The sequence below is a fragment of the Mauremys reevesii genome, linkage group 6 (genome assembly GCF_016161935.1).
Source record: "Mauremys reevesii isolate NIE-2019 linkage group 6, ASM1616193v1, whole genome shotgun sequence".
Taxonomy (NCBI): domain Eukaryota; kingdom Metazoa; phylum Chordata; order Testudines; family Geoemydidae; genus Mauremys; species Mauremys reevesii.
Window position 1 is genome coordinate 61,910,938 of NC_052628.1, and position 27,961 is coordinate 61,938,898.

The 27,961-nt window shown below is 37.6% G+C and overlaps 2 protein-coding genes across 10 annotated transcripts in view; both read right to left on the minus strand.

The window, feature by feature from the left end:
- Positions 1–19,158, minus strand: part of LOC120407428 — a 61,321-nt gene extending 42,163 nt beyond the window's left edge. Inside the window, exons 1-4 of the mRNA XM_039543066.1 lie at positions 19,104–19,158; positions 10,564–10,656; positions 6,888–9,434; positions 2,401–2,592 (exon numbers count right to left, since the gene is read on the minus strand). Coding sequence (XP_039399000.1) covers positions 2,401–2,592; positions 6,888–9,434; positions 10,564–10,621 — 2,797 coding nt within the window. The 5' untranslated portion in view covers positions 10,622–10,656; positions 19,104–19,158. The remainder of the gene's footprint in view (positions 1–2,400; positions 2,593–6,887; positions 9,435–10,563; positions 10,657–19,103) is intronic.
- A 1,271-nt stretch (positions 19,159–20,429) lies between these two features.
- The window catches only part of NUDT12 (nudix hydrolase 12), a 30,474-nt gene continuing 22,942 nt past the window's right edge, over positions 20,430–27,961 (minus strand). For 6 of the 9 annotated variants that reach the window (XM_039545332.1, XM_039545330.1, XM_039545334.1 and 3 more), the window contains 3 exons: positions 27,507–27,551; positions 26,766–26,965; positions 20,430–23,257 (listed from right to left, as the gene is read on the minus strand). In XM_039545332.1, the coding sequence (XP_039401266.1) occupies positions 23,147–23,257; positions 26,766–26,965; positions 27,507–27,551 (356 nt within the window). In that variant the 3' untranslated portion in view covers positions 20,430–23,146. Of the gene's footprint in view, positions 23,258–26,765; positions 26,966–27,493; positions 27,552–27,961 lie in introns of those variants that run through there. The other 3 variants (XM_039545331.1, XM_039545336.1, XM_039545337.1) reach the window with 3 other exon arrangements.

Sequence of the window (27,961 nt, forward strand, 5' to 3'; positions counted from 1 at the left end):
ATTACTGAAACGGCCAGTGGGGTACATCACAGACAAGTACAAGTTAGAATTGTTCTGAGTGCATATACCAGAGAATGGGCTAAGAATACAGTGAAGGGCAATGATGGCTTAATGACACATTTCTCCCACCAAATCTATTCCTGAACCAAATAGAGTTTGGGATTAATAGACTCTAGCCGACAACAGTTAGTCTAAAAATACGGAATATTCATAATTAAGTGGGTCAGAGTCACTCATGGGTTCCACAGGCAACAGGCAGGGAGAAACAGGGTCAGGACACTTGATGGCAAAAAATTAGCCTGGAGGAAGCATCAGTAGTGCAAGGCTCCTGCAACCCCGGTTCCAGTAAGTTGCAGTTTTGGATGTTTGTTCCTCTTGAAATTGGAGTGTATTTGATCTATTGAACATTACAATATACACATGATCAATTCCCACTGAAACCAATGAAAGTTCTGCAGGCAAATTTTGCCCTGCTATGTCTGCTTATAGATTGTTGTGGTTCTTTTACTCAGGAGATTTGTAATAGATACCTTCACGTATCTTCAGAGCTAGTTTGGATCTAGCCTAGGTTGGTAACAGCTTGCAGTTGCTACTATATGACAGCTTTTGATGGTCTATGTAAAATGAGTTAGTCATCTCAGTCCAGTTCTTAGTAGATTCTAAGACTCACTGACTTTTCACTTCCAGCAATTATCCCTTCAGTACAAAATCTGTAGATACAACATAAGCAGTGGCAGAGTTTATTCGGTGAATAAACTGAAGACATCAGTCCAAGGGCTATCAATCTTTTATGAGTACTTTCAGTAAATTCATTTTAGTAAGCCAGCAACCAAAACAACCCCAATGACAAGTATTTCTGCTGAAAGTGGAGCAGTGTGTTCTGCATGTGGATAAAAATTTCAGTTCTTTAAAAGGATAAAAAGTTCATTTACCTGTTAAGACAGTTTGTTTAAATTAGCTAATATGACAAACAGAGGCAAAACCAGTGTTGCGTGAGAAGTACAACATATGTTGTTTCCTAGCTGGGGAATCCATCTGCATGAAGCATAAATTCATTAAACAGCTCAACTTGAAAATTCTGCCCAAAGAAAATTCTGAGACAAAGAGCCAATGAGTTTGATGTACTCTGAAACATGTGAAAAGGTGACAAATTTCTTAATGAGACAGTGTGATGGGAGACTGTCTTCCTAGACCATGTCTCCTAATGGTTAGAGCACTGGCTAGTCATACCACTTTGTGGGTTCAAGTCCACGGGTTGTCGGTAGGAGAACCCAAGCTTTCCTGTTCCTCCAGGTTTCATCCCAGGGCCCTGGGGCATGCAGTTCAGGTGTGCAACCTAGACCAGGGTATCACCAAGACTAATCTCTGGGTTACAGCCTACAACTTGTCCTCCCAGGAGGGGGTCAGGAGGTTCCCTTCTCATGAGGAGATACTCTGCTGTCTCTTTTGCCATGCTTGTGGTTCTGAGTTGAGGTCTGCTTCTGGAGGTGTGGGTCTCCCACTAGATTCCTGCAGGAGCTACCAATGCAGGCCTGCTCCCTTGGACTGACTGCCCTAACTGGGTTGTACTGTGCCCTTTTAAGCTCTACCTTCATTGAAAGCATGCCCAGCAGGCATGGCTGGGCAGAGTCTCTTGTGACCAGAACTGCTCCTTGTTCCCCAGTGTAGGGTTGGTATACCCGCCAGTTACAGGAATAGCTGTTCCAAGAGCAGAGGGACAGTGAAGGGCAATCCAGGTAGCAGGTCTTAGGAAAAAGGGCTTGATGAATGAATATAAGGATTATAGTGATGGGAAGAGGACAAGAGCAAGAATTCTACATTATACATTTAGGACCAGACTCTGCCACCATGCCCCTTGTGGAGCAAGCCCCACTGACTTTTTAATAAGACTACTTACAGTTCAACTCAATGTGAGAAAGAGTGGGAAAATCTGGCCCTTAAACAGGTTTTTTGTTCCTCTGTCATTCAGAGCAATGACAGAGGCGCCTACCTCATATGAGGGGGAAGAAGGAAACATAGCTCAGTTGAATCAGATATAATCAAAAGAAGTTTGGGAAGCCATACTTCTTGTATCTATTAATATGATTTATGTTTGTAACCTCAGTCATAATCCTGGTGAAAATAGAACTAGAGAAAAGCCTCAGGATCAGGAAGTTATTTCTGGTTTACAGTGTGTACCCAATTAAGGATTAGACAGACATCCAAAATGAATGAAAAATTCAATTTAGAGGACAGTATCAATACACTCAGCAGTGTATTCTTCAGCAGTGAACAATAGAACCTCTCATGGGGTACATGGGCTATGCAATCTGAAGATGAAAACTCCTTGGCTGATAGTTCTGATGGCAGTGTAAGTCACAGAAGAGAAGAGGTACAATTGCAAGACCATTATGTACTTACTTGATATCTCAGTGATAGTGCTGTTTATGGAGCTTCCTCCTGTTGAACTGCACTTTTTACTGTCTTTGAATTGCTTCCGTTGCCGGGCCCATCGGTCTATTGTTTCTTCCTGGGAGCTATCACTGGCTCTTGTATCTTTTAACACTGGTTCACCGGGTAGCTCTATGGTCTTATTCACTTCTGACTTCAAATCTAAATTAAGATCAGATTTTATCTGAGAGCTAGATATGTGAGATATAACAGTTCTTTTACAAAATGTTCTGTCAATTATACCTTTTAAAAATTGAGCTTTTCCTCATTATAAATGATGAAATAATGTATATAACAATAGTCTATTTGCAAATATATGAGAGACATAAAATCAAAATAGCAAATAGCATTTTAAATAGTCATGGGCCACATTTAAAAAAAGATATCCAAGACTTATATGAAAACAATGTGTGTGTGTAATTGCTATGCTTGTATACATAAAGCAGATTGTGCATGCAGATGGCTAGTTAAGCACCTACATAGCCATCTGCCTGGATAATCCCTCAATTTGCAAACACAAACATGTTAATTGCATGTGCAAAGGAATCTGTGCATTTCTGTGTATGTGTAAAGCATGTCTCAGGTGCCCTTATTTAAAAATTTGGCCTTAGAAATATAATTAGGAGAAAAAGCAGTTAAGAAGATGATACAAAACTCAAATTAGAATACTTCCATATTAATTTATTTCTAAGCAAATTATAAATGTAGTAGTACTACTTTATTGCTATTTCAGACATTAAAAACAAATCTAGAAATAAAGACCCTGGGTAGATTCATTTCCATAAGTGCAAGGGGTGCTAGCTGCATCCATTTACACCTGGGAGGACAAAGATGTCTGAGCAGAGAGGGCAGGTAGGATTACCAGGAGAGGGTAGCACTAGGGAGACTTAATCTAGCTGTAACTCCACTGGGGATGAGCTGAATGACTGCCTCTTCCAAGCACCATTGTCCCAACAGCCTCTTTACATGCTTCTACATCCCTGAATGATCAAGGTTTATGCCACTGTGCCTCTATTCCAGACAGACATTCTTCCGCTGAGTGGCAGGAAACTAAATTCTTCTAGGATAGCTTGTTTAGTGGCAAATGATGGGAATATTTTTGATATAAATTAATGTTTGAAAAAACTTTCCCCCCATACATTTTATATCCTTAAAATGATAATTTAGTTTCAATAACATTTTGAAAACAACTATTCAAATTAAGGAAGCTTTTTTCTGTGTGGCATACTTTAAAGATAACATGTTATCTGGAACGCTGACGCTCAATATATTTATTAGAGCCATCATTTCATTTCAACATTTTAAATTGAAATGGGATGATTTGACATTCCTGAACTGAACTGGTTTGGTTTGTTGAACCAAATCAAAATGTTTAGTGTCGGATTGATTCAATATTAAACTACGTCTGCCGGAGCCATTGTGGTACATCACGTCAGCTGTACTTCATGTGCTTCACACCCCCATTCTCTTCTCTGGGTTGGTCTCCCTGGCCAGACTATATGTTCCATGATGAATTGAAATCACTGATATCCCATGATGCATTGTTGCAGCTCATTCAGAGGAAAGACTACATTTCATCATATGATCTCCAACCTGAGATCCCCACCCCAGAAGGAGAATAGGGGCATGAGTTACCATGGCAGTTGAGGCAGGCAGACACAGATTAATGTTGAATTGACTCAAAATGAAATGTGTTGATTTGGTTTGACAAAACAAAATGTTTTGATTTGAATAATCTGATCTGAAACTAAATATTTTCTTTCAATTTTTCCAACAGAATTTTTTTTTTGGAGGGGAAGGTTGGGAGGCACAAAATGTCATTTTCCTACAGAAATTTTGATTTTGCAGAAACCATAATTTCCATTGATATTTTTTGATGGAACATTCACAAGCAGCTTTAATATTTATGTTATAAAAATTGATACACCTTGGTTTTCATGTACAGTATGGATGCCGAATGATGAAATATTAATATTAAACAAACAAAAACAAGGATATTTCCCCATAACCAGACTTTGTTGTACCTAGCCATTGGTGCACATGCTACTCTTCATTAGTGCGTATTACAACATTGGATGGTGGTATCTTTTCTATGTCATGGAGGTACAACAACACTAGATTATGGTGGTGGTGGGTTGTTTCTTTCTTCTTCTTTTTTTTTAACTTTGGCAGGCCACCATGGGTTTAAGGACAAATATAGTAATTCACTTATTCAAAGTTTTGCCAGGAAACATGGGAACTGCTGCTTTGTTTCAATGGTGATCTATAAATAAAATCCTGCTGCTACCAGGACAAGTAAATAAAACTAGAGGAAACATATTACTGGAATTTTATATGGCCTGGACTTTTTTTTCTCCTCCCTCTTTTCTCTCTCTTTTTTTTTCATTGAAACTGCCATGTGCGTCCCTTTCAAGTACCATTCTGTTGTGGGTATGGCAAGCCACACACTGCCTCTCTATCTGCAGACTGTTCAATGAAATGGCTGCACTTGGCCAGTTGCCGGATGGAGCAGGATGTTGCCATATCCTAAAATGACTAAGAGCCTGATTCTGTGACCCTTATTTATGCTATATAGTATCTTACTCCACAGTAAAATCAATGGAAGCACTTGCAGATTAGGATACTATTCCTCGAAAATGTATGTGGTAGAATCAGGATCTTAAGAATTATTTTGGATTCAAAGAAGAAAGAAAAGGTCATGCTTTTCAGGCCATTCAAAAGGACTTCTAACGACCGAATGTGTGGCCCTGAGGCAATTTTGTCTATGTGTTTTTGGGGTATTATTTCAAACAAATTCAGGGGAGGGCAAAGTTGTGTCAGCATATAGAACATTACATTGTATCCTGCAATGTTGGGAGACTGGGTAGGAGGGTGGTGGAAGACATGCTGAAACACATAAACCTATGAAAAGTCAAGGGACGGGCAACTGCCCTCTTCCCCATGGCAACTGAGACTCCTGATATGTTTACACAATACAGATGTAGTGTAATTCACTATCAAAAATCTGTGTTAAAAAGAACTATGGTTGAATGTATATTTCACTGGAATCTAGGGTGATCAGATAGCAAGAGTGAAAAATCAGGACCGTGTGTGTGTAATAGATCCCTATATAAGAAAAAGCCCTGAATATTGGGACTGCCCCTATAAAATCAGGACATCTGGTCACCCTACTGGAGTCCCCCCTACAAATATATTACATTTTCTTTACAAAAATCTAAACCTTAAAAATACCTCCCTAAACATTAATAATGTCTGGAAATGAATGGTTAAGGGATCCAGTCAGTTTCCTCTTCTCATATAATACTTCACTACTATCAGCTCCCTGATTTACCCTTGTCACCAAACAATCGCTTGGCTCCCCTCTCTTGTTTTGGTCTGTAATGGAATGTTAATTTTATATAGGGCACTATTTTCAACAGTGCATTGCACTGGCCTAACGCCAGTAAAACTCTCAGTGGCCTTCCTCTGGTCCCATTAACATCAGTGAAAGTTTTACCATTAACTTCAATGGGCACAGAGTTAGGCCAATGCTGAGCATTTTGAAAATCTAATTTTAAGTGTGTAAAGTTATATATATCTAGAAAAATTTAAAATAGAATTAAGGAGGGACCATGGTAACCACATTGGGAGTTATAAAATTAAACAAAAATAAATGTCAGCTGAATTTCCTAAGGATGATCTATATATAGTTGGTAACAACTCAAAACTGTTAAGGAAAGGGACTAGAAAACTCATTCTTTTACATTGCTATGATACAATTTTTGTTTTGTTTTTTTAATTGTTTAATTGTTACCTAGGTATTCTTATGGGATGTATGGATGGTAGAAAGGAAGATAAATAGGAAATTTCAGAACAGATGCAGCATCTTGTTTAAAAAAATATTTCTCTGTACCCCATTTTCTCAGATAGGTAGAGAGAGGCAGAAGGGAAGTCAAATGATTTGATTAAGGTCATCTAATGTGCTGAAGGTTCAGCCAAGATTAGAACCAGGATGTGCCCGGCTTTCAGTCTTTTGCTGAGGTCACTAGACCACATGCATCTTTAAACATACTTACATGGTTTCTAAATACAGTACAGAGCTCTGAGGACATGTCTCATGGCACCTATATTAACCCTGCTCTGGTATTTGCTTTACTTACTTGGAGGATCACATTGGTACACTGTTTTGTTAGAATATGTCAAACTCTGTGTAGCAAAGCTGTTTTAAAGTGTTCTTTTGTTAATAAACTACTGGCCTGCCTGATTCTACAGAGAAGGGAGTGGTGAACAGAGTACAATCAAATAACTAAACATATCACCAGGGAGATGACGGAACGAAATTAAGAAGCAGGATGACCCTTGTATATTAATAATTCACCTCTGTTTTTTCCAAGCTATCAGTCACTAAAACACGAAGGGCTTAGCATATGCAGCATATGCAAAAGTATTAATAATGCAGAGAATTCTGGAATGCTTACCTTTTTGACTAATCTGCTTTCTTGGTGACATTGGTGTGTCTGTGTTCTGGCAACAATCCTTTGTCTCACATTTTTTCTCCGTTTCTTCAGAGTTGGATTTAACTAACTGCTCTATCTGACATGCTACAGGCTCTGTTCTTAAATGATCAGATAATTGGCTTGTTATCTCTTGTTCACTGCAAAGGTTCTCTTTTGTTTCTTTGGTAAATGTACCCTCAGTGAAAACTTGCTTATCTTCAGGATGTATTGAGGAGCTGGACATTGAAGTAATATGTGTGGAATCATCATGGAAATTGGTTTCATCAGGAATATTCCCGGATATGTCCCGGATCTCAGAAAAGCTCTGTAATTCATTATCTATATCTGACTCCTCAGCATCCAACAAAGGGGACATAAATGATTTTTCTCGTATGCTGCAGGGTAGCTTAGGCTCATTTTTTATCCCAGAGCCATAAGAATCAGCTATCCCCTTACTGTCGCCTTGAATGATAAGCCTTCGTTCTCGCTCTCCAGTTATTACAGTCATCACTGATCCTTTCCGTTTCTTTATTGTTACCCCAGGCTCTGTAGTAGCTGGATGAACATACTTTCTTGGCTGTAAAGCTGAATGTTGACTTTGGACACAGTCTATGGCTACTGTATTGGCCATACTTTTGTCACTAACATGGTCATTTGAAGGGTTTCTGGAAGAAGGGACTTGAAATATCAGGGCTTTATTCTGTACTTCAACATGGCCTTGTACAGCAAAGTGATGATCACTCTCTAGTGTCTCCTCATCAAAACCACTTTCTGTAAACTCAGTGTGTTCATCACATAGAGCAAGGTTCTGCAGAGGCTCTGAGTATCTATGCTCCAGTTTCTGTTCTACACTTGAATTGATGCTGGAATGAAATGTTTCCACTAATGTCTCTTCCATTTCTTTACAGTCCCCTATATAGTCTTCATAGTGAGTCAAGAAGAAAGCATCATCTATACTTCCTTCCGGCTCAGAATGGTAAATGGTCATGTCATGATTGTAGGAGGTGAAGGCATATTGATAAGATTTGAGAGCTCTCAGACTGCTGAATGATGTGAAGCTGGAACACTTACAAAGTTCTGTACAGCTGGTATGAGTCTGAGTATTCTTGCTGTAAACATCTACTGCTTTGGCCTGCTTGGGCAGTACTTTTAAGGATAAAGATGGCAATGAATAAAAGCCAGAATCCCTTCTGTGGTGAACTGGTGACAATACATCAGTGGTGGCATCTGGAAAAGACTTTCTTCTAACTGCTTTTGGCTCCTGGTGTGACGCTAACATAGTATTCCTTATGTCAATGAGACTATTGTTTCTTTTTTGCCCTGCTTCACTGGTCTCATCAATAGGTTCCTTACCAAAGCTTTTTTCACTTGAACCATTAGTATCTAAATGACAACCCCCATTATAAGTAAATTCTGAGAAAATTATCTTGTCTTTACAGAAATCTTCCTTTTCACTGGCAAGATCTTCAGTCCCAGGTTCCTTCTGTTTACAGATATGATTTCCTTCCTCCCAAGCTGGTAAGACTGCAGGCAAGGTGTCAAGTTCTTTTCTATCACTAATTGGGAGTAAGGATGCAACTTCTGTAGTGGTATCTAAACATATTTCTTTGCTGTCAGCAAACTCTTCAGGTGGAGGAAGAAGTAGATACCAGTCTGGACATGTATAGTTTGTAAATGACTCTTCCTTTTCATGAAGGCTAAAATCTGACTCATAATCAGTGCTGCAGGATACCTCTGTTACAGAATAGTCTGTATCATTGGAATAAGTGTTTCCATATTTCCTGTTGCAAGTTTTGCCACGTGTCTGTGTGTGTTCCCCTGGTTCCATATGAATTATTGGATCTTGCTTTCCATTGTTGTATTTCATTTTAATTTCCTTTCCTACAATGCTTACTTTCAGTGAGGTATTCTTGTTGCTGGCAATTTGTATTTTGTGTTTAGAAGATGCCTTGTAATTCTCATTGTCATCTATAGAATGGTCAGTTGATGGATCCTGACACTTATGGCACTTAGAGTAGTGGCTTTTCTGATATTTCTTGTCACGATAGCACTTTCTGTTCTTTGGACATTTCCTTTTCTCAATTACAAGGCTTGTTCCAGAATCAAATAAGCCCGTCTTAATTTCTACATTCATATGAAAACCACCACATTTTAATTCTGCGGTAATTACTTCACTTGCCAAATCAAAGGGTTCTGCAGAGCTTGGGTTGTGCTTCAGTGTAATTTTTCCTGTTGATAAGGCTTCTGATTCACTGAAGGTTACCACTGCTAGGACCTCTTCCTGCTGATGAAAGAATGCTGGTGGAGAGCAATCTTTTTCCTTCCCTCCTTCTTTTTCACTGTCATCTGTATTTTCTTGGTCTTTATCTTCACATGCACCTGAGTTATTCTGTTGCCCAGTCATTGGTGTACAAGAGTGATCTTTCCTGTTTTCTTCGGACCTCTCCATGTCCACTGGGTCCTCATCTGCTTTATTTTTAAGGCCTGTTACATTTTGCTGGCATTTACAAATCGCTGGCAAATGTTCATCTAAATTGGAAAAAAGGAAGAAAGGCTTTTGCAGTGGTCTATGTAAGCAGCATCTTGAAATGTATTATAAGGCCTTACAGTGTTTTTCATATTCAGTGCTTATGTCACTGACGGACTATACTTCAGAAATACTGTATATATCATAAGAACTGACCTATTTTTCTTCTTTTTAGTATTGATTGACTACACATTTTATTTAAGTGTTAATTGTTTTATAATATAAAGCCAAGTAAACAGTATATCTCACACTAAGAATCAGCCTACCCACATGAAATTAGTAAGAACCATACAATTTTGTCTTTAAAATGCTCACACATGAGATTTTACACAGGACAAATGTACTATGCTATAACATGTTCATTTAGAAAGATCTGCTTTTCTTTCTCTCTCCCCCTGGGATATTTGTTCCTCTCCTCAGCACACACTGTAACAATCAATATCCTATTGCATGGTTGCAATTTTGGGTACATTACATGGGAGTTGTACTTATTATAATCCTTTTACAGATGAGCAAACAAGGGGATTAATTAATTTAGCCAAGGTCACACAGCAAGTCAGTAGCAAAGTACCCAGGCATTATAATGTTCTAACTATTAGACAATACTGTTTCCCAATGGGAGTTGTACTGTGCAAGATTTCATGTGTAAATTACATGAAAATCTGTTTTGTTTGAGCCCTTTTCAAATAGATTTTAAATAGCAAGGACAATAGATTAACCAGGATTAGTTCAGCTATTACACTTTATTAATTTCAGAAATATATTGTTCTCATTTTTGTCCATACTATAATTTCTACACACAATAAGTCTGAAATAAATTTGGGACATTTAAACACCACCACCTATGCCTGCGCATTCCCAGAAAGAGACAAGTTAGCAACACAACAAGAAATCCAGTCTCAGGAAGCAATCACCTCTGTTTATAATTATTTAATATGGATGTCTTGGCATAAGCAGAAAACTAATAGCCCAAGCAGGAAATAGCTTTAGGGAACTAAGATGCACTGATATCTGTTTTTAATCTTGTTTTAATTATGTTGCCATAACTCAAGTATTTCTAGAAAATGTCTGGAAAATGACCAGCTGGGACGCTTGTGATATACATTCAAACTAACCATTTCATGAACTTACATTCTCTGGCATCTGAGCTTTTTCTGCCCTTGCAGCTTTTTCTTCTCTTTCTGCTCATTTCTGAGACCGGAGGACATCCAGATTTTTACTTTCCTGGGTGGGAAAAAACAAAAATAAAAACCATTGAATTATTAAAATTATTCCCTATTCAACTGCAAGGTTGCTTTCTGTTCTCTAACTTGGCTTCTCTTCCTGAGTCCATAAGCCCACTGACTGGAATTCTGAATTGAAAATAGGAGCTTGAGCATCTAGTTGTTTCACTTGGTCATTCAGGGCTAGGGTGACAAGATGTCCCAATTTTAGGGTTTTTTTCTTATATAGGCTCCTATTACCCCCCCGCCCATCCCTATTTTTCACACTTGCTGTCTGGTCACCCTATTAGATGCTAAGGATGCAGATAGGGCCTAGTCGGATTTTCAGAGGCAAAGTCACAATCTGATACCTGGTTCCTCCCTTGTTTTAGGATGTATGGTGGAAATAACTCTCACCAGCCTCATACCTGGTGCAGCTTACTTCCTCATCTGTGCTGGGGGTGCAGTGGAGGTGGGAGGGCTGAGCCAAAGCTCCATCCACTCCTTGCCCTTTTGTATTGCTCTCCCACCAAGGCTGCTACCCACAATGTCCACGCAAGGGAACAAGAGAACAACTTACATCACCGAGTGCGTATGCAGTGTAGTTATAACCCTTTTTGGACTCACACAGGAAAATGATAAAAGACAAAAACACCCTATCACCTGTGGGTGAACACTTTTCACAAAGCGATCATTCCATATCTGACCTATTAATCCTCATCTTCAAAGGACCCTTGCACAACACTTTCAAAAGACGAGCCTGTGAGCTCTGCTAGACACTAAAAAATCATGAACTGAACAGACACACTGGATTTATGGCTTATTAAAACAATCTGTAACCCCCTTTTAGTTCTATAACTGCAGAGGTGTTAACAAGCCACTCTACCTTGAATGACCCTTTAAAATATGTGCTAACTACACCTTGCATTGTGCTATGAAGCCCTACCTTTCCCAGATCTGAAGAAGAGTTCTGTGTAGTTCCACAGCTTCTCTCTCTTTCTTACTAAGGCCTTGGCTACACTGGCGCTTTACAGCACTGCAACTTTCTCGCTCAGGGGTGTGAAAAAACACCCCCCGAGTGCAGCAAGTTACAGCTCTGTAAAGCGCCAGTGTAAACAGTGCCCCAGCGCTGGGAGTGTGGCTCCCAGCGATGTAAGCTAATCCCCTCGGGGAGGTGGAGTACATGCAGCGCTGGGAGAGAGAGCTCTCTCCCAGCGCTGGTGCCGCAACCACACTCACACTTCAAAGCGCTGCCGTGGCAGTGCTCCCGCGGCAGCGCTTTGGAGTTTCGAGTGTAGCCAAGCCCTAACAGAAGTTGGTCTAATAAAAGATATTACCTCACCCACCTTGTCTAGTCACATAAGACAGCACACAACTGAGCCACCAACAAATTAAAAACCCTTGTGAGAAGCAGTACCCATCTTCCCATAGAAACGTCTCCTGCAGCCTTCAAAGCATACTTTGTCTGTGTTTTGTAAAGTGCTGTGCACATCAAGAGTGCCCTATAAATAAACAATAAATGCATTTATCAACAATTAAAATCCTATGTAATTTGAGTATGGCCTTGTAAATTGCCAATGTAGTTGTTGGTGCTTACACTGCCTGGTGGCCACTGTTTAGTGATGAGGTTTGTATGAAGGCTTAGAAAACATATTGGTTAAAAACTTGAGATTGTTAGGGCAAGTATTGACATTAGCGCTGGAATACAATATTTTATGATGCAAGCTGAGTTTGAGAAAGCAGTTGTGCAGTGAATATATTGCTTTCTGATGGGGCATTTCAGCCATATCATTTGTTTGATGTGCTATTTAAAGAGTGCTCTTTTTTTTTAAATGAACATTTTATCAGACAAGGATATGATGCTCTGTAGTTCAAACAAAACAAAACAAAACAAAATGCTGAATACGAGCTGTGCGCACACATATAGAATCACCTCCTCTCCTGATGTAAAACTTGCTAAATGTAAGATTAGATTTCAAGTTAAGGCTAGTTTGGTGTGTCAAACAAAAGAGAGTGCTGCTCACAATTCATCGGGGTGCAGCTCCATTACAAAGTAGAAGTTTCATTTGCAAGGTCCTTTCAGGGTTTTTGGGGATTTTTGTTTTTTTTGGGGGGAAGAATTTTCTAAATCTTTCCCTACAGGAAGTGTCACTGCCTGGGTGTATTATGCTCTGGGTGTATAAGCTTAATTCAACAAATATCACTACTAGGGAGGAAGTGTGGCCAAGTGGATAGTGCACTAAACAGGCACTCTATTCTCAGTTATTTTTCAAGCTTCATCATGCAATAGTGGTATCAACCAGTAGAGATTGCCATGGTTTGGCCTAATGGCAACTCTAATTCCTTCTTGATGAAGCTAGAGATTTTGGCTTGTGGTTTAAGGCTAGGGCCCTGTTCTGGGTGGCCCAGATGGTTAAAATTGGCTTGGTGGCTTCTTTCCCTGACAAGGAAAGCTGGATTATTGTGTGATTTAGTCAGGGTAATTGGCTACAGCTACCCCTTTGTGATAAAGGCTATGCTTGTTTATCAATTTACATCTGTGCATTGTTATTTATTAAAGTTGTGGACTCTGTGTCTCTGTTCGATCCCCGGGGGTCAGAAAACAATTGGCAAGTAAATCCTAAAAAGCACATACATGATCCACAGTAATGTTGCTATTTCTACTACTTCTTCTGATATTATTTATGCTTCTCCCCCCCACCCCCCGCTTCATTGCTTCAGGTAAGAGAATAGGCAAAGGTGACTGCTGGGTGTCTTTTCCTTCACAGATTTTTCACTGTGCTTCTTCTCACGTTATTTTTTCCTTTCACTGTACCAGTGTACCTACTTGTTTTTTGTTGGTTCCACATCTTAGATTTGTAAATTTTGATGAGAATTAGCAGTCTTATCACCTTTAATCCTTAGTCACATGAGCAGTCCCATTGATTGCAGTAAAGATTACTTGAAGGGATAAGGATTGCAAGATAAGACCCTTAACTAGGACTCAATTCTGTACATTGCTGTGAACTTCCTATGAGACACTGAGCATTGACAACTTTCATCAGCTCAAATGGGAGTTAAGGGTGCTCAGCAGTTTGCAGGATTGAGCCTGAGATGTACTGGCAAAGAGCTCTACGTACTAAGGTTATTCCTGATATAAGCAGCAGCACTCTGGCTGGCTCAGAATAAGTGACTAGTATTTATATCTCCTTAACTAACAGACATGAGTGAAAGATTATCCACAACCATAAAGCTAATTAAAGCTTCGGTCCATATCTTTGTTGTGAATACCATTCTAGTTCCTGTTCATAAGGGGCAATGTATTTAATTACTTCTTACAAGCCTTGGTATTAACTCTCTTAGACAAAAGAAACAGTCTTAACAACATATATTTTTGAGATCCCGCTGTTCTTTGTTAGGTATGAATTGCTGTAAGAATTTTTTTTTCTTGTTTAACTGGTAGTAGGAATTTAAATTTTAGGCTGTGGAACACAGTTAAATCTATTTTATTATGTTTTAAAAACATGAACTTCTTCAAAATAGCAGTAAATATTAAAAACATGTAGTGAGGTGACATTACAATAATGGTCATTGGCTTAAAAGGAAAAAAGATAGAGGAAATTAAAGAAAAATATGGAGGAACAAAGCATAGTGTAATAATATGTAACCAGAGAAGAAACAATGAATCAGTATTAATTTTTTTATAGCAGTGAAGAAAAATACCTTTGTAAAATGTTTAACATTCTTTCAGGATAAAAATTAGCTTCAAAGTAGTGTACATTCTTTTTTGTAATTAATTATAGTTATGTTTTAGATGGCCTAGCTGTAGCCATAATACACACGGCAATGTTACATTGAACAGTCCTATTCAATCCTTTAGCTAAAATGTTTCACATTCCAGAAACATATAATGCTGACACTAGTCAGCTCTCCTAGCTACCCAAAATGTCATTGCTAAAATCACCTGCCTCTCATCCTTCTTTCCTCTACCATATGAATCTCTTACCAGGCCTTAAATAATTTCCTGTCTTCAAATTCAACATCCTTGTCTTCACATTCAAGGACCTACATAAATGTATCCCTATCTACTTCTCTTTCTCATTGCCTTATATTTCCTCTCTCACTCCCTAAGCTCCTCAATATCCTCTCTCTCCTTACTGTTGTGTTCATCTTCTTTTCTAACTTGTCTTTGCTCCTTGTAACATGTTGTCAACTACGTTTGGAACAGTCGGTCACTGCTTGTTTCCCAAGTATCCTCTCTCTCTCTCCTTCCTCCTTCAAAGTCATTCTTAAAACCCACATTGTTCCTGAATACTTCCTATGTTGCTCTCCCCACCCAAAATCAGTTGATCTCTACACCCATTTTTGTTCTGTTGCATCTTGTCTGTATTCAGATTTAGAGAGCAGATCTTGTCCTTCATCTTGTAAAGTGCCATGTACATTGATTGTACTCTACTACTAACATTGATAACCTTACAGATAACTCTAATTAGGGGCAAATCAGTCCATCAAGTTATGTAGGCAGAGAGATTCATATCCTTGATACCTTTCATATTTTCTCGCCTCCTTCCACACTGCCTTTTATTCTAGGAATGCTCTTCCAACATCTAGCTGTTCACCAAACCATCACTGTCAGCTCATTTAAATCACTCCTAAATACCCATTTCTGCAGGATGGCCTGCAAAAAGAATTTTTTTTTATGTTAAATGCACAAACTCACACACCCAAGACAAAACACATGTGCTGCCAAGACATGTAGGCCTTACTTAAGTAATTTTTTTTTCTTATCTCTTGCCTCTACTGCTCTACACTTTATTCCCACTTATATTGTATGCTCGCCGAAGAGAAGAGAAGAGAAGAGACCTGGCTTTCTTTAAAATATCTTCAGTGGAGTGCCTAGAACACTCACTGGTACTATAAAATCACCACAAAAGAAATGGGAGGCAAAGCAAATGGGTGAGACCTTTGTTCAACAAGACCCTGAAACATTTCACAAAACATGAAAATAATTTGCTCACAGAAATACAGCCTCCACTTAGAACTCTTCAACAATTTGAAGCATCCAACAACACTACGTGCTGGTTCAGAACAGGCAATAAACAAGAATAGCATATCCAAATGAAAGTGTAGGAATGGGAATTATTCTCAGACTGAGGTCAGGCCAACACATCATGATTAACACTTCTATCCATATGAAATATCCCATGGGATTTTTAATAGCCAAAGATATTTGGGTCTTGGTTTTCCATCTCACCCAAAACAAGGTACCTCCCACTGCACAGTGCCTCTCAACACCATACTGAATTGCAGGAAAGAGTACTACCTACAGAATTAATAACATCACTTATGTAGCACATAGGGTTTGTCCAGAGGTCCCCCAAACAAATTACTCGAACTTAGCGTGGCTAATACTGTAACAAAATGAAAATGGAATAACCTAACATCAGACTGATAGTGTGAAACAGATTTAGATTGGCAGCTTGGAAGCTGGTTGTGCCAAACTGATGGTAGCTTTCATGTAGTCCTTCACACAGAGCCAAATCCCTTCATAGTATTAAGAGCTGAAAGTAGAAGTTATTTCAATGTTACAAAGAGGCCTTTATTTTAACTGAGAATTAGAAGTAGTTTAAATATAGGCAACATTATATATAAAATTATACTTGGGCTGTCACTGGGGGGGCAGTGATAGGAAAGGGAAGACTTTTTTTCCCTTTCTTTTTAAGAAAGGAAAAAGACCTAGCTTCAGCTTTCAATTGTTCATCATCTCTGACCAAGCCACTTCTGACATTTTCTGTTGTGAAAGCTAAATATATGCTCCGAGTCCCCTTTACTACTAAGCCAAGCTGACTTTTTCTTAAATTATTTTGAAACTTTGTGGGGAAAAAAAAGATTAAGAAATCATACATATCAAGGGCACCATGTCTTGCCCATGGCAAGGTGTGGAGACCCATTTTAGCCCTGCATCACAAGACTTAGCCTTTGCATAAATTTGAAAACATACATCTCCCTTCATGGTATAAAAGAATGAAATCAATAAAAATACCTCCCCGCCAGCCTTCAAACATTCCATAAACAGAGCTCCTGTTGACTTTAATGGGAGTTCTGTACATTGAAGGTTCTGGGATGGGGCTTCTAACATTTTCCAGTGACCAATATTAGTTCAGAAGAATGACAGATGTTCATAGTACCATTACTGTATATATGCCTTGTAACTGACTTAAAGGGCTTCTGCACTTAGCTTAATTAAAAAAAAAAAAGGTTATGTTAAGTTCCTTGCCTTACACATCCTCCATTATATTGAATCAATTTTTTTTGTAAAAGTTCTGTCAGCTTAATAAATTTTTCGCTGCATTTCTTTTTTCCGTCTTTTGCCATTTTTGTCTCAGAACTCTTGGCACTATCCTGCTCCCAATGAAGTCAATGGAAAGACTCCTAATGGCTTAAGTGGGAGCAGGATTAGTTCCTTTTGATGAAAATGAGTTTGTCAAAGCTCCTAGGGTATTTGTGGTACTGCACAGGTGTTTTATAGTAACTTTTATATTCATTTTTGCTTGGCAGATAATCCTTGATAATAAAGCATGATCCCAGAGAGCTGCCAGGTCAGGCGATCCTTTGGCAGGACAGAAGGATGTGAAATTATTAGTAGCTGTAGGCTAAATCTTCATCAACTTTAATAAGGGAGAGCATGATTGCTGTAACAGTGGCCTGCTCAGCCAGTCACAAATGGGGCACCCATAGCGTCAGCCAGCTCTGGCTTTGAACACCTCAAATGCTTCAGTGACAGTGAGGCTGTTCTGCAAAATGGGCCACAGACCCAAAACACATTGTGACCTCCCGAGTGTAGTTACTAATATTATGGGTAAAGGATTGTCTGGTTTATTTGGTTCAGTTGGTTACTCACTAAAAGCTACTGTCTATTTGACTTCCAAACCATTGGTGTCTACTGTAACCAGGCACTTAGCAAGTGTCCATTTTATTTTCCTTCCAACCATAACATGCATATTGTTAATCTTAAATCTTTTCCTGATTACACTTACAATTCACAAGTCCCACAGAAAAAGACTGTGCAATGCTTGCACACTGTCAGTTACAATTTTCTTTGTATGAGAGTCAGGTTGTCATTTACCAGAGATTATTGTGACTATTGAACACAGCAAAATAACATTATGATTCTAAGTTAAAAAAAAAAGACAAAAAAAAGACCAAACAATTTTAGATAAAATACAACAGTTAAAACTCCATCCTGGTAGCTTGTGGCACCACAGCTCCTGCAATATCCTCAAGGCTCTCATTCCCTAAGCCAGAGCAGCTCAGGTACATTATACAGCACCTTCTGCCCATGGAGCCGCACTGATGTAAACTTCTGGGGTCACTCTCTGGAGTGTCTGTATGGGACAGGATTCAAAGGTGAGTGAGGGTGATGATCATGATAGAATGCAGTGGTGTTTAATATTTAAGAGGCCTGCCTGAATTGACTTTTAGTTCAGTCTAGATATGTTGAGAAAACACCTGTTTCTTGATTAAATTTTTTTTATTAGGATTAATGATAGTGCTTGTCTTCTTATACAGGAGTGGGGAAACACTTCCTCTAAAGAGGTTAAATAGGCAGAGAAAAGAGTTGACAAGAAAATATATAACCAGTTTTAGTTAACTTACCTTCATATATTGCTGAGTTGGTAAACTAGTAACCAACTCTGCAGTGCAACAGGCACTGCTGGTTAAGCATTGCACCTCTCCACTCTACCTGAATCAGTCCTCACAGCCACCATCCGTCACTCCTATACAGATATACTTCCTTCAGAAAAGTGCTCAGGTAGTATTACAGATGAGGGCAATATAAATAACTGGGCAGATGGCCTTTAGCTTGTTATGCCGTCTGCTATGCAAAGTATTTGTATATTAGAATTAAGTCTCATATATAAAATATCAGATTTAACACCAGGAAACAAAATCTACTCAAAATATCTGATGCTATTTAGCAAACCTTCATTCACATTTAATTCACAATATTAAATTACTCACTCAAATGTAATTGATTCCTTAAATTGAACTTTTTTTCTTATTATGTAGAATTACTATAGAATTTCCATATTTTATAAAGTTGGTTGGAAGGAAAATATGAATATGAGTTACAATAATTATATAGCTACACAATCCATTGTGGACATTTAGGCCAGTTATTTTAAAACACAAAAGATGTTTATAGACGCATTTACTGTCATATGAGCCATTTTTCTTAGCTGTTCACATTCCCCATGTGTTAACACAGAAGCTTCACGAGTTTTCTAAGATAAAGGACATGCTGGGATCTTGTTGGAGCTAAACAGGCTAACAAGTTAAAACATTTTTTCCCTTTGCACTTATCCCTTTCTGTACTCAGTCCAGGTCAGCAAGAATAGTATAACTATAGACATGTATCGTTCCAATTACTGAAGGAAAAAGACACCACTGGTGGCTAAAATAAAATAGGAAAAACAATAAACAACTCACCTGGGTATATTTTATCAACTGTCCATCTTTTCTGGAAAGTCTGGGTCAATACAATTAGTTACATTAAAAATAAAGATAAGAGGAGAGGCAGAATTGTTCAGTGTGTTGGCCTGCTCCACTTCTTTTGATTTCTATTTCTGTCCCTTAAGCACAGAATCTGATTAGTATATCTAATTCCATGCTGCATCAGGAATGGTCTACCTTTAATCAGCCTATTAGCATCCACCTTCTTTTTCCTTCACATATTTTACAGATTGAAAGATAAGAATTAGAGATGTCTTTGTCACTATTCAAACTTTTAAGATATTTATATAGAAAATTATCATACAAAATTCAACTTTTGATAGTTATTCACCATGTTAAAATGTGCATCTCACCAAAATTTGCAAATTGAAACTACTGACATTTTATTTTTCACAAATTTACATCTTCACTATAATATATTGAAGTTACAAGAAATATGCTTAAGGGAAGGGTCCTGGTACACATTAAATATTTAGTTTTTGTATACAAATGTCACTTCTGAAGCCTCAGGTCATATTTTTAATGTGAGTTTATCCTGATTGCTCAGTGTTTCCTCATATATTTATGTTCTATTGTTTTGTCTATTTTTGACATTTATACATCCAGTATATATATATTGCATGCATTATATTTCTATGTTTATAATTATAAGGTATTTTATACAGGATAAACATTAATAGTAATCAATGTAAAAGCGATTAGGAAATAAAAAGTATTTATGTCCTCTGAAACAGCCCTTCTGTTCGCACATTTCCATACAATCCCAAATGCTTTTCAGTTTGCTTTTGTATCAAAATGAAAGTGTTTTAAACAAACTCCAAGGAGGTTTCTTTCGTTTCATACATTGAGCCATAGAGATGCATCCTTATTGGGATTGAAGCAAAACCACTAAACAGTATTAGTAGTTCAACAGACGGTATTATTCTCTCTCCATCAGCACTGATTCAATGCACTGTCATGGTTCTCAGGAATACTCTGCTGGTGTAAGTGCACTCTACTGAATGAGACACAAAACATTAAAATCGGTCTAATCTTGGTCAAATTCCAATTTGAGTAATTATATTCTGTCTACTTTAATTCCCCATGCTAAATTTCAGTTGTGTTCATTCCTAATGTGCTGCGGTGCAGCATTTCATGCAAGAGGTGGTAGCATTTTAGTTAGCTGGTCCATATATTTGCAAATAACTATTCTTAAGAAAATTATTATATATGCGGAGCAGATATTTTTCAAAAAAATTCAAAATGAAGATTCCAGCAATAACTAAGAGGCAGCAGAATACAAAGAAAGCCATGGCAAACAGCTAGCTAAAATAGCCTTTATTTCCCATAATAACATACAAGTATTAATGTTTCATTCCAGTCATGTTTGATAAATTAGTTAGAGTGAATGTAGCCTTTTTGACAGATCAGCACCTTCTTGAAATGTACAACTTTTGGGATGAAGAGACGTGATAGTCATTTACATGTAGTAGAGAAGAGGGTTAAAAAGGCCTGTCAGTTTAACATTTATATAATGTAATATTTTAAAAAATAAATGTTCTCATATGTTACAAATAAAACCAGAGAGGATTAAAACTGAAAGATTATTAAACCATTACTTTGTTTTTCACAATTTACCTTTCATTGTCTTTGGGGGAAGAAATACAAAAATAGTGTAAGTGACTAGAAAATAATGAGTTTTTTAAGGTTCTTTTACAGTAGTACATGGATTCTCAAATTTTTCAGAGTGTGGTCTGCATCTTAAGAAAGAGATTGTCTTGTGGACGCCCGCCTATGAGCTTCACTATTCATTCTATCCCTATGGCAACTAACATGAAAAACTATTATTAGGAAAGGACTGTACATCCATATTTTTAGCTGCTTAATGTGATAAGTGATTTGTCTTTACCATGTCTACATTTGCTCTTCACTTCTTCTCCCCCCTCCCATCTATTCCAGTCTCTCCCCTGGCTTATTATTCTCCTGCCCATGCTTACCTAATCATTTAGTCCTCCTCTCTGCTTCACATGCTGCCTATTATTCTTTTGCTTCTCTGAACATGCTGCTATCTGATTCCCTTCTCTCCACCCTCCTGTCAATAGGAGCAGCAGTTCCATAGGTGACACTTGGTTCCAGTCCTACTGGTGGCTCGGGCCCCTGAAAGCATTTCCTATATTCTCTCCACTTGTGTAGCAGAAGTTCCTAGTGTAGGCAGATAGTCTAGCTCACACTCCTCTCTTCCAGATGATTTAACAGACATCCAGGTTCTTCAACAGAAGATGCAGCTGGAATAAAGGTCAGCAACATATGACTTGTTAGCTCCCTGTGAGCCACCAGAAGTGGTGCCTGGACCACAGTTTGAGAACCACTCTGATAATAGTAAAATACTGCAGTGTTTGCATTGCAAACAATGCACAGGAAAATTTATTTCTACTGGGATTTGAAAGAGGCCATTCAAATATTCCTGTTGGACTCAGACTCTTTAATCAATGAAAGAGCCACTTACGTCAAGTTTGGTCTCACATTTTCTACAAAGACATCTAATTTACTCTGAATAAGTGAATCCCATAAAGCAATACACTATTTCTATGTTTGAATCTTATATAATTACAATTTCTTCAGGTCATTTGCATTTCTCTTCAGACCACTACATTCTCTGTGTAATCAGTTTATTAAATAAAAATCTTTCCAGTATGATGCTTGCTAGTAGCAACGTATCGGTGCCCTTTTTCTATGTTGCTCCTAAGCGGCTATTGCTGTTACTAGGAGTGTTGTCTGACCAAAGGCGTATGAAGTGTTAAGGGTGTTTCAGAAGGGGTGGGGCACAAAATCTGAAACAGTACTGTAAATTACTAATGTTAAACATATATCAATAAATTTATATTTTATTGTTTAAAAATGCTGTCTTCTCTTCATTACATTTAGATTTGGTATATTTAAGTTACCTAACATTTTTGATTATATATTACTTATATAAACAGCATTCCTTAACGTCTCAAATTTTAAAAAACACTATTTTGTATTTAGATGAAATGTCATTAATTCTTGTGTCTTTTTTGTCTAGTTTAATCTACTTGTCTTCTGAAGTCTCTAGACTAATTTGCACTGACCAAAGAAGCCAATCAACTGCAATCTTGTTTGCTGTCTACCAGTCAACAAGTCTGTGGCTGCTTATAACAGTATCTAATATTTAGGCTTCTGTAGCAGCCATCCTCACCCACATTTATTGCAAACACAATATTGCAAAAGGCCTTTAAAATACTGTTTGGACAATACGTTAATGAGTTGACAGGATCCACATAAGATTGCTGGCTCAAACTCTAGCATCAGCAACACTAATCATATAAGATATAAAAAGCATTACACACCTAACTTCTAATGAATGTACTACCAGCATGTGATACCTGTTGCTAATAGAGCTTCTAGAATTAAATCCAAATATTGCTGCTATAATGTAATGCTAAGTGTTCCTTGGGGTAGAGGGGAGTGACGAACGGCCAAAAGTGAGGGGAGCGTGGAAAAGGGAGGGAGGATAAAAAAGGGAAAGAGAGGAAGGTATAGAACAAGAAAGAGGAAACAGGAGAGAAAAAGGAAAAACAAACAACAAACTTACAGGTAAACACAGAGGAAAAGAATCTCAGACATAGCAGGCATAATCAGCAGAGTTGTCACAACTTACACCAGGGCTGATTTTAACCTAATGTCTCAAACAAAAATAGTAGATCTAGAAGAGCTCAGACAAGTGCTGGAAAATAAAAGGAGGGATAGTGAAGGGCAGAATAACCTGATTATAAAAATACCTTCAAAATGATTCTTTAATGTTGACTTTTTTGTTTGGGGTAATCAGTGGGCGACTGTCCTACTCCAACAAATTTCTTAAAAGAATCACTGAGTGCAAGTATATCTCAGTAGTCAAAGGACTAAGAAACTCAAGAACTACTGTGGTCACCACTTCACTAAATGACCAATTATTTCAAATTTATTTACATTAGCAGTCACTGGAAACAGTAATTTAACTCAAAGAACTCAGTTCCTTGAATTTAAAGATTAGCATTCATTCCAATCCAGTGTTTTATCAACTGGTGTGCAATAGCTCGACTCGGTGGCACAAAGAACGAACGCTGGTTTCCTTTAATGAGAACGTCCACGACCTGCAATACATACAGATTTTGTTTTGGTAAATTAATCTTATAAACACACAGAATCTATCATTTTATGAAAATAGGAATTTCCATACTGGAGTGATCTAGTGGTCTTCTCCAAGTCCAGTATCATTTCTCTGATGGAGGCCATTACCAGATGCATCAGAGGAAGGTGCAAGAAAAAAGAGGGAAGGCTTTTTAACCCATCAGGCAGCAAGTGAATTATGCCCTAAAGCCTGCAAGCTTATTATTCTAAAGTAACTGTGTACACTCTCACTAACCATATACATGACTAATCTTTTTGTGTAGCAGATTGCTACGGCAGGAATCACCAGATGGCACTGTTACACTATTCTACAAGTTCTTTTTCTTTGCGTGTGAACAAGCTTTTAGTCTGGGAAGAAAATGCTGTGTTGTTTATTTTTCTGATACAAATTTTTAGGGAGCTGTGGTAAGCAGTAATGGAATTTGCTAATTAAATTCTTGAGGCAGAGTTGTTCCTGAAAAGTAGGTATTTGTGTTTGGGCTGAGATCCCTAGAAAAAGGGACTACCCCACATGCTGTTTGTGACCATCTGTGTTCAAAACCTGCATATACTGTTTAAAATAAACAAGTTACTCTAAGAATATATCCAGACTCCATGCCACTGATTTCTTCTTTAATGGGAAACTGATTTGCAAAGCCCCAACATTTGCTACTGTTCTGAAAGATGCGTGACAATATTAAGATCTTGGCCTAACGGTCGCTCGGGGCAATGAGCTGCAGAGATTATATGGTGTATTTATTAAAAGCATTTATTTTTATCAATTTTAAATTTGCTGTCTATTTTTATGAATGGCTCCCTTGGTTTTGTATTATGAGAAACAGTAATGAGGTGCTCCTGATTTACTTTCTCTATATCATTCATTAATTTATACTTCTATCATGCCCTCTCTCATTTGTATTTTCCTTAAACTGAACAATCCTTTTCAATCTTTCCTAACATGGAAGACTTTTTGTGCTTCTAGCCACTTTCACTGCTTGTCTTAGTACGACTTTCTATTCTGTTGTTATCTTTCTTCTGGTGGAATGACAGAACTTGAACACAGTCCAGTTGAGGGTGTATCTTTGATATATATAGTGGCATTATAATATTTTTTTTATTATTTTTTATTTCATTCTTTTTTCTACCATTTGGAATGTGAGGCATTGACCTCCAATGAGGACTGAGAAGATTTTCAGAGATGGAATTTTCACTGAATTCTCTGCAACGTGGTCACATTTAATTTAAAACCCAGAAATGTGTACGTTAGTTAAAATTACTCCTTCCAATGTGCATTACCTTACAATTACAGTAAGACAGTCACATAGTACCATCACCTTATAAAATTGTGATTTACATTCTATGGACATATTTGCACTATTTTAAAACTAGTTTCTGGTAGATTCTTTATAATTAAGGATAAGATATTGTCATGGAAGTCATGGATCCTGTGACTTTCAGAGACTTCCATGACATTTTCTGCTTCAGCCCTGTGCCCTAGGGTGGTGGGGGTCCTGGAGCTGTCAGCATCCCCGCTCCCCCCGTTATTTTTAGTAAAAGGTCACTGTTTACTTTTACTAAAAATAACTGTGACAAAATCTTAACCTTATTTATAATACACAAATCTCTTACAACATGTAAAGCCAAATTCAGAACTGGTGTAAGGCTGTGAAACTTCACTGAAAGTTTACATTTGCCCCATAATCTTTCAATCATCTTTTGAGAAATCGCTATTGTATTTAAAGTATCCGGTTCATCCTACTTTCTGCTTTATGAAAATAATTGGCAAACAGATATCTGAAGTTAGGCTTCTAAATAAAAGTGGCCTGATTTTCAAAGGTGCTGAGCACTTGCACCTCCCCTTGACTTTCATAAAATTTGTGGGAGCTCAGCACGTCTGAAAATCAGGCCACTCTTATTCAGTGCCTATATACAGGTTTAAGAACCTAATTTTAGACACTCCCTTTTGAAAAATTTGAAAATAAATTATTCTCCATTTCCATTACAAATTTAGACAGAAAAACAAAAGAAAGTAATGCACAGGAAGGCTAGGTTTAGGCCCTATGTATAGTAGAATTCTAATTTACTGAACTCTGATAACCCTAACTTGCCTATTCACTAACTACAGCATGTTGCCTTGTAAAAATGGAGGTTCACATACAATTTCAGTACATGGGGAGTTGAGCTGCATGTTTCACTCCTGCACAACTTAGGTAATACAGAAGACTGAAACCAGCAAGAAAATTTACAGTCTGAAGACAGGAGAATCCCAATATACTAAATTTCTGATTATTCAGACTGAAATGGAGATGAGTAGGTGATTCAGATAACTGAAGTACTGTTGTATTACTCAGACTGCATTGGATGCATACATGTGTTTTTCAATAAACTTTATTTTAATTTCTATCATGACAATAGAGGATATAGTCCCCTTCCCCCCATCCCCAGTCCTGTTTTAATATGCTAATAAAACACATGACTGTTAGCATATAAATGCTGTCCTGATGCTACACACTGACTCCTCCTTACTTCAGATAGTGAAGAATTCCATAATAAAAATAGAGCAGGGATCTGTAGGAGATGGAAGTGAAAGCAATATGAAGGTGGAAAAGAATGCACATATCTTTCCCCTTAACTTATTTCCATGCTTTTAAGGTTTTAGGTGGAGGGATATGGCCTGCTGCCACCTTCATTGTTGCTGAATGTAGTTTTTGTTTGTTATTTATACAAATGTATAGACACACATTTGCTTTACTTGTATAAGACAATAGGGACCCGACTGCAAAGTACTTGCCATTTAAAGTTTATATAACAATGTAAATGCTAACTGACAGAAAAGGTGGCAGAAGGAATTCAGCAACAACAACAACAAAAAAGCCTCATGTAATTTGTTTTATAGTTATATTTAAAATTCCATCCATTGTGATTTTCATTAGTTTTCTAGTTTTACCCATTTAGACTCTGATCCTGGAGTGTGCTGCACAGTACACAGGGCATGCCCATGCACAGTGAATTGGATGACTGGGGCCTACAACTGTATGAAAAAAATATGCCAAAAAATAACAAATTCTCTTTTTTAAATCTGTAAAAAAAAGTACAAGTATTTCTAATTTTTTTTTTTTAGAAAAAGCTCAAAAATGAATGCTACTTAACAATTCTCTTATCTAGATCCAAACAAAACTCAAGGAAGTAAATAGAAAGGTATTAGAATAACTAACAATAGATACTGCCCAAAGAGAAGCACTGAATAGTTAAGCATGGCAACAATGTCTTGAAATGGGCTTGCAGTGGGCACAGCATTCATCACACAGTTTTTTATAAGTCGCTCTCTTTCTCTGGCTATGTGTAATTTACAATTACAATGTAATCACTGTATGATGTGGTGCGTATAAACACCTATTCAACTTGCTGAAAAAGGGTGCATTCCTATTGTACACCAGAACCGATATAGTCACAGAACAATCAATGAGAGAAAGAAATTAAATTGAACTTTACCTGTTCTCTAGTGAACCAACGGGCATCCTCTATTTCATTCTTGTCGACTCTAATTTCTGTAGACACTGCAACAGCTAAGCAACCAATCATTAGGGAGGAGGGCATTGGCCATGGTTGACAAGAGACATACTGAACATGGCCAATTTTGACTCCACTTTCCTCCTCTACTTCTCTTCGAACAGCATCTTCTATTGTTTCCCCTAATCAAACAGGGCAAAGAACAAGCATCTGATGAAAATTCTCCAAGCAAGGATTACATTCTGTGCTTTGAACTGACTCAAAAGATTTAAAATTGCCTTGAACAATTATCTACAGGGGTCCAGTTCCCAGGGTAGGACACAGATCTGAAGAATGAGAAGCAGAAGTGTAATAAAAGAAAGGCAGGCAACAAAGCAACATTTTCAAAATGAATAAAAATAAAATAAAAACTATACAAATATCAGAATGTCAACATCATAATGTGTATTTCCTATGTAAAGCTACCATTACTCCTTGAAATTACTATGCAAAATGTATAGAAAATAACACACACCTTACCTCAAATTAACTTTGAAACAAATAATCATTTGCTCACTATAACAGGTAAATAATTTTGTTAACTTTAATTTAAGGTTTGTACTATGACTATAATAGTGGAATGTTACAGTTTAAAATTTAACTAAGCCTTTCAAAGTATGACAATCAACAGTAAAAAGATGGTGGATATTCAAATACACTCAAACACATGCCTACATTACCCACTCTGACACATTCTTCCTCTCTTCAAGGAGCCTCCTTTGCACCTCACAACATATAAAGAAACACAAAACAGACACCAAATTCCTCTAACTCAAATTGTAATGAAAAACTTTAACTCCACCCTCAGGAATATTAATATTTATACACTGTTGGTATATGTGCACTGGATAGGTTTATAATATATTATTTGTACATGGGAAATGGCTGAAGTCAGTTAAATTTTTCCTTAATTTTCCTACCTTCTGGCTCTTATTTTTGAAAATCTTGGCCTACATATTTTAGGATTCTAGTACCCTACATAAGTCCCATAAAAGGAGGAGTTTTGTTCAAAGGATGAGTTGTCAGGTATGATTAAAACATGAATAAATGTCACTTTTATCCTGGAAGATCTCTAGCATAAAGAAATACACCACTTTTCTGCCAAACTGAATGGTGACCAGTACCTCTTGGTACAGTAA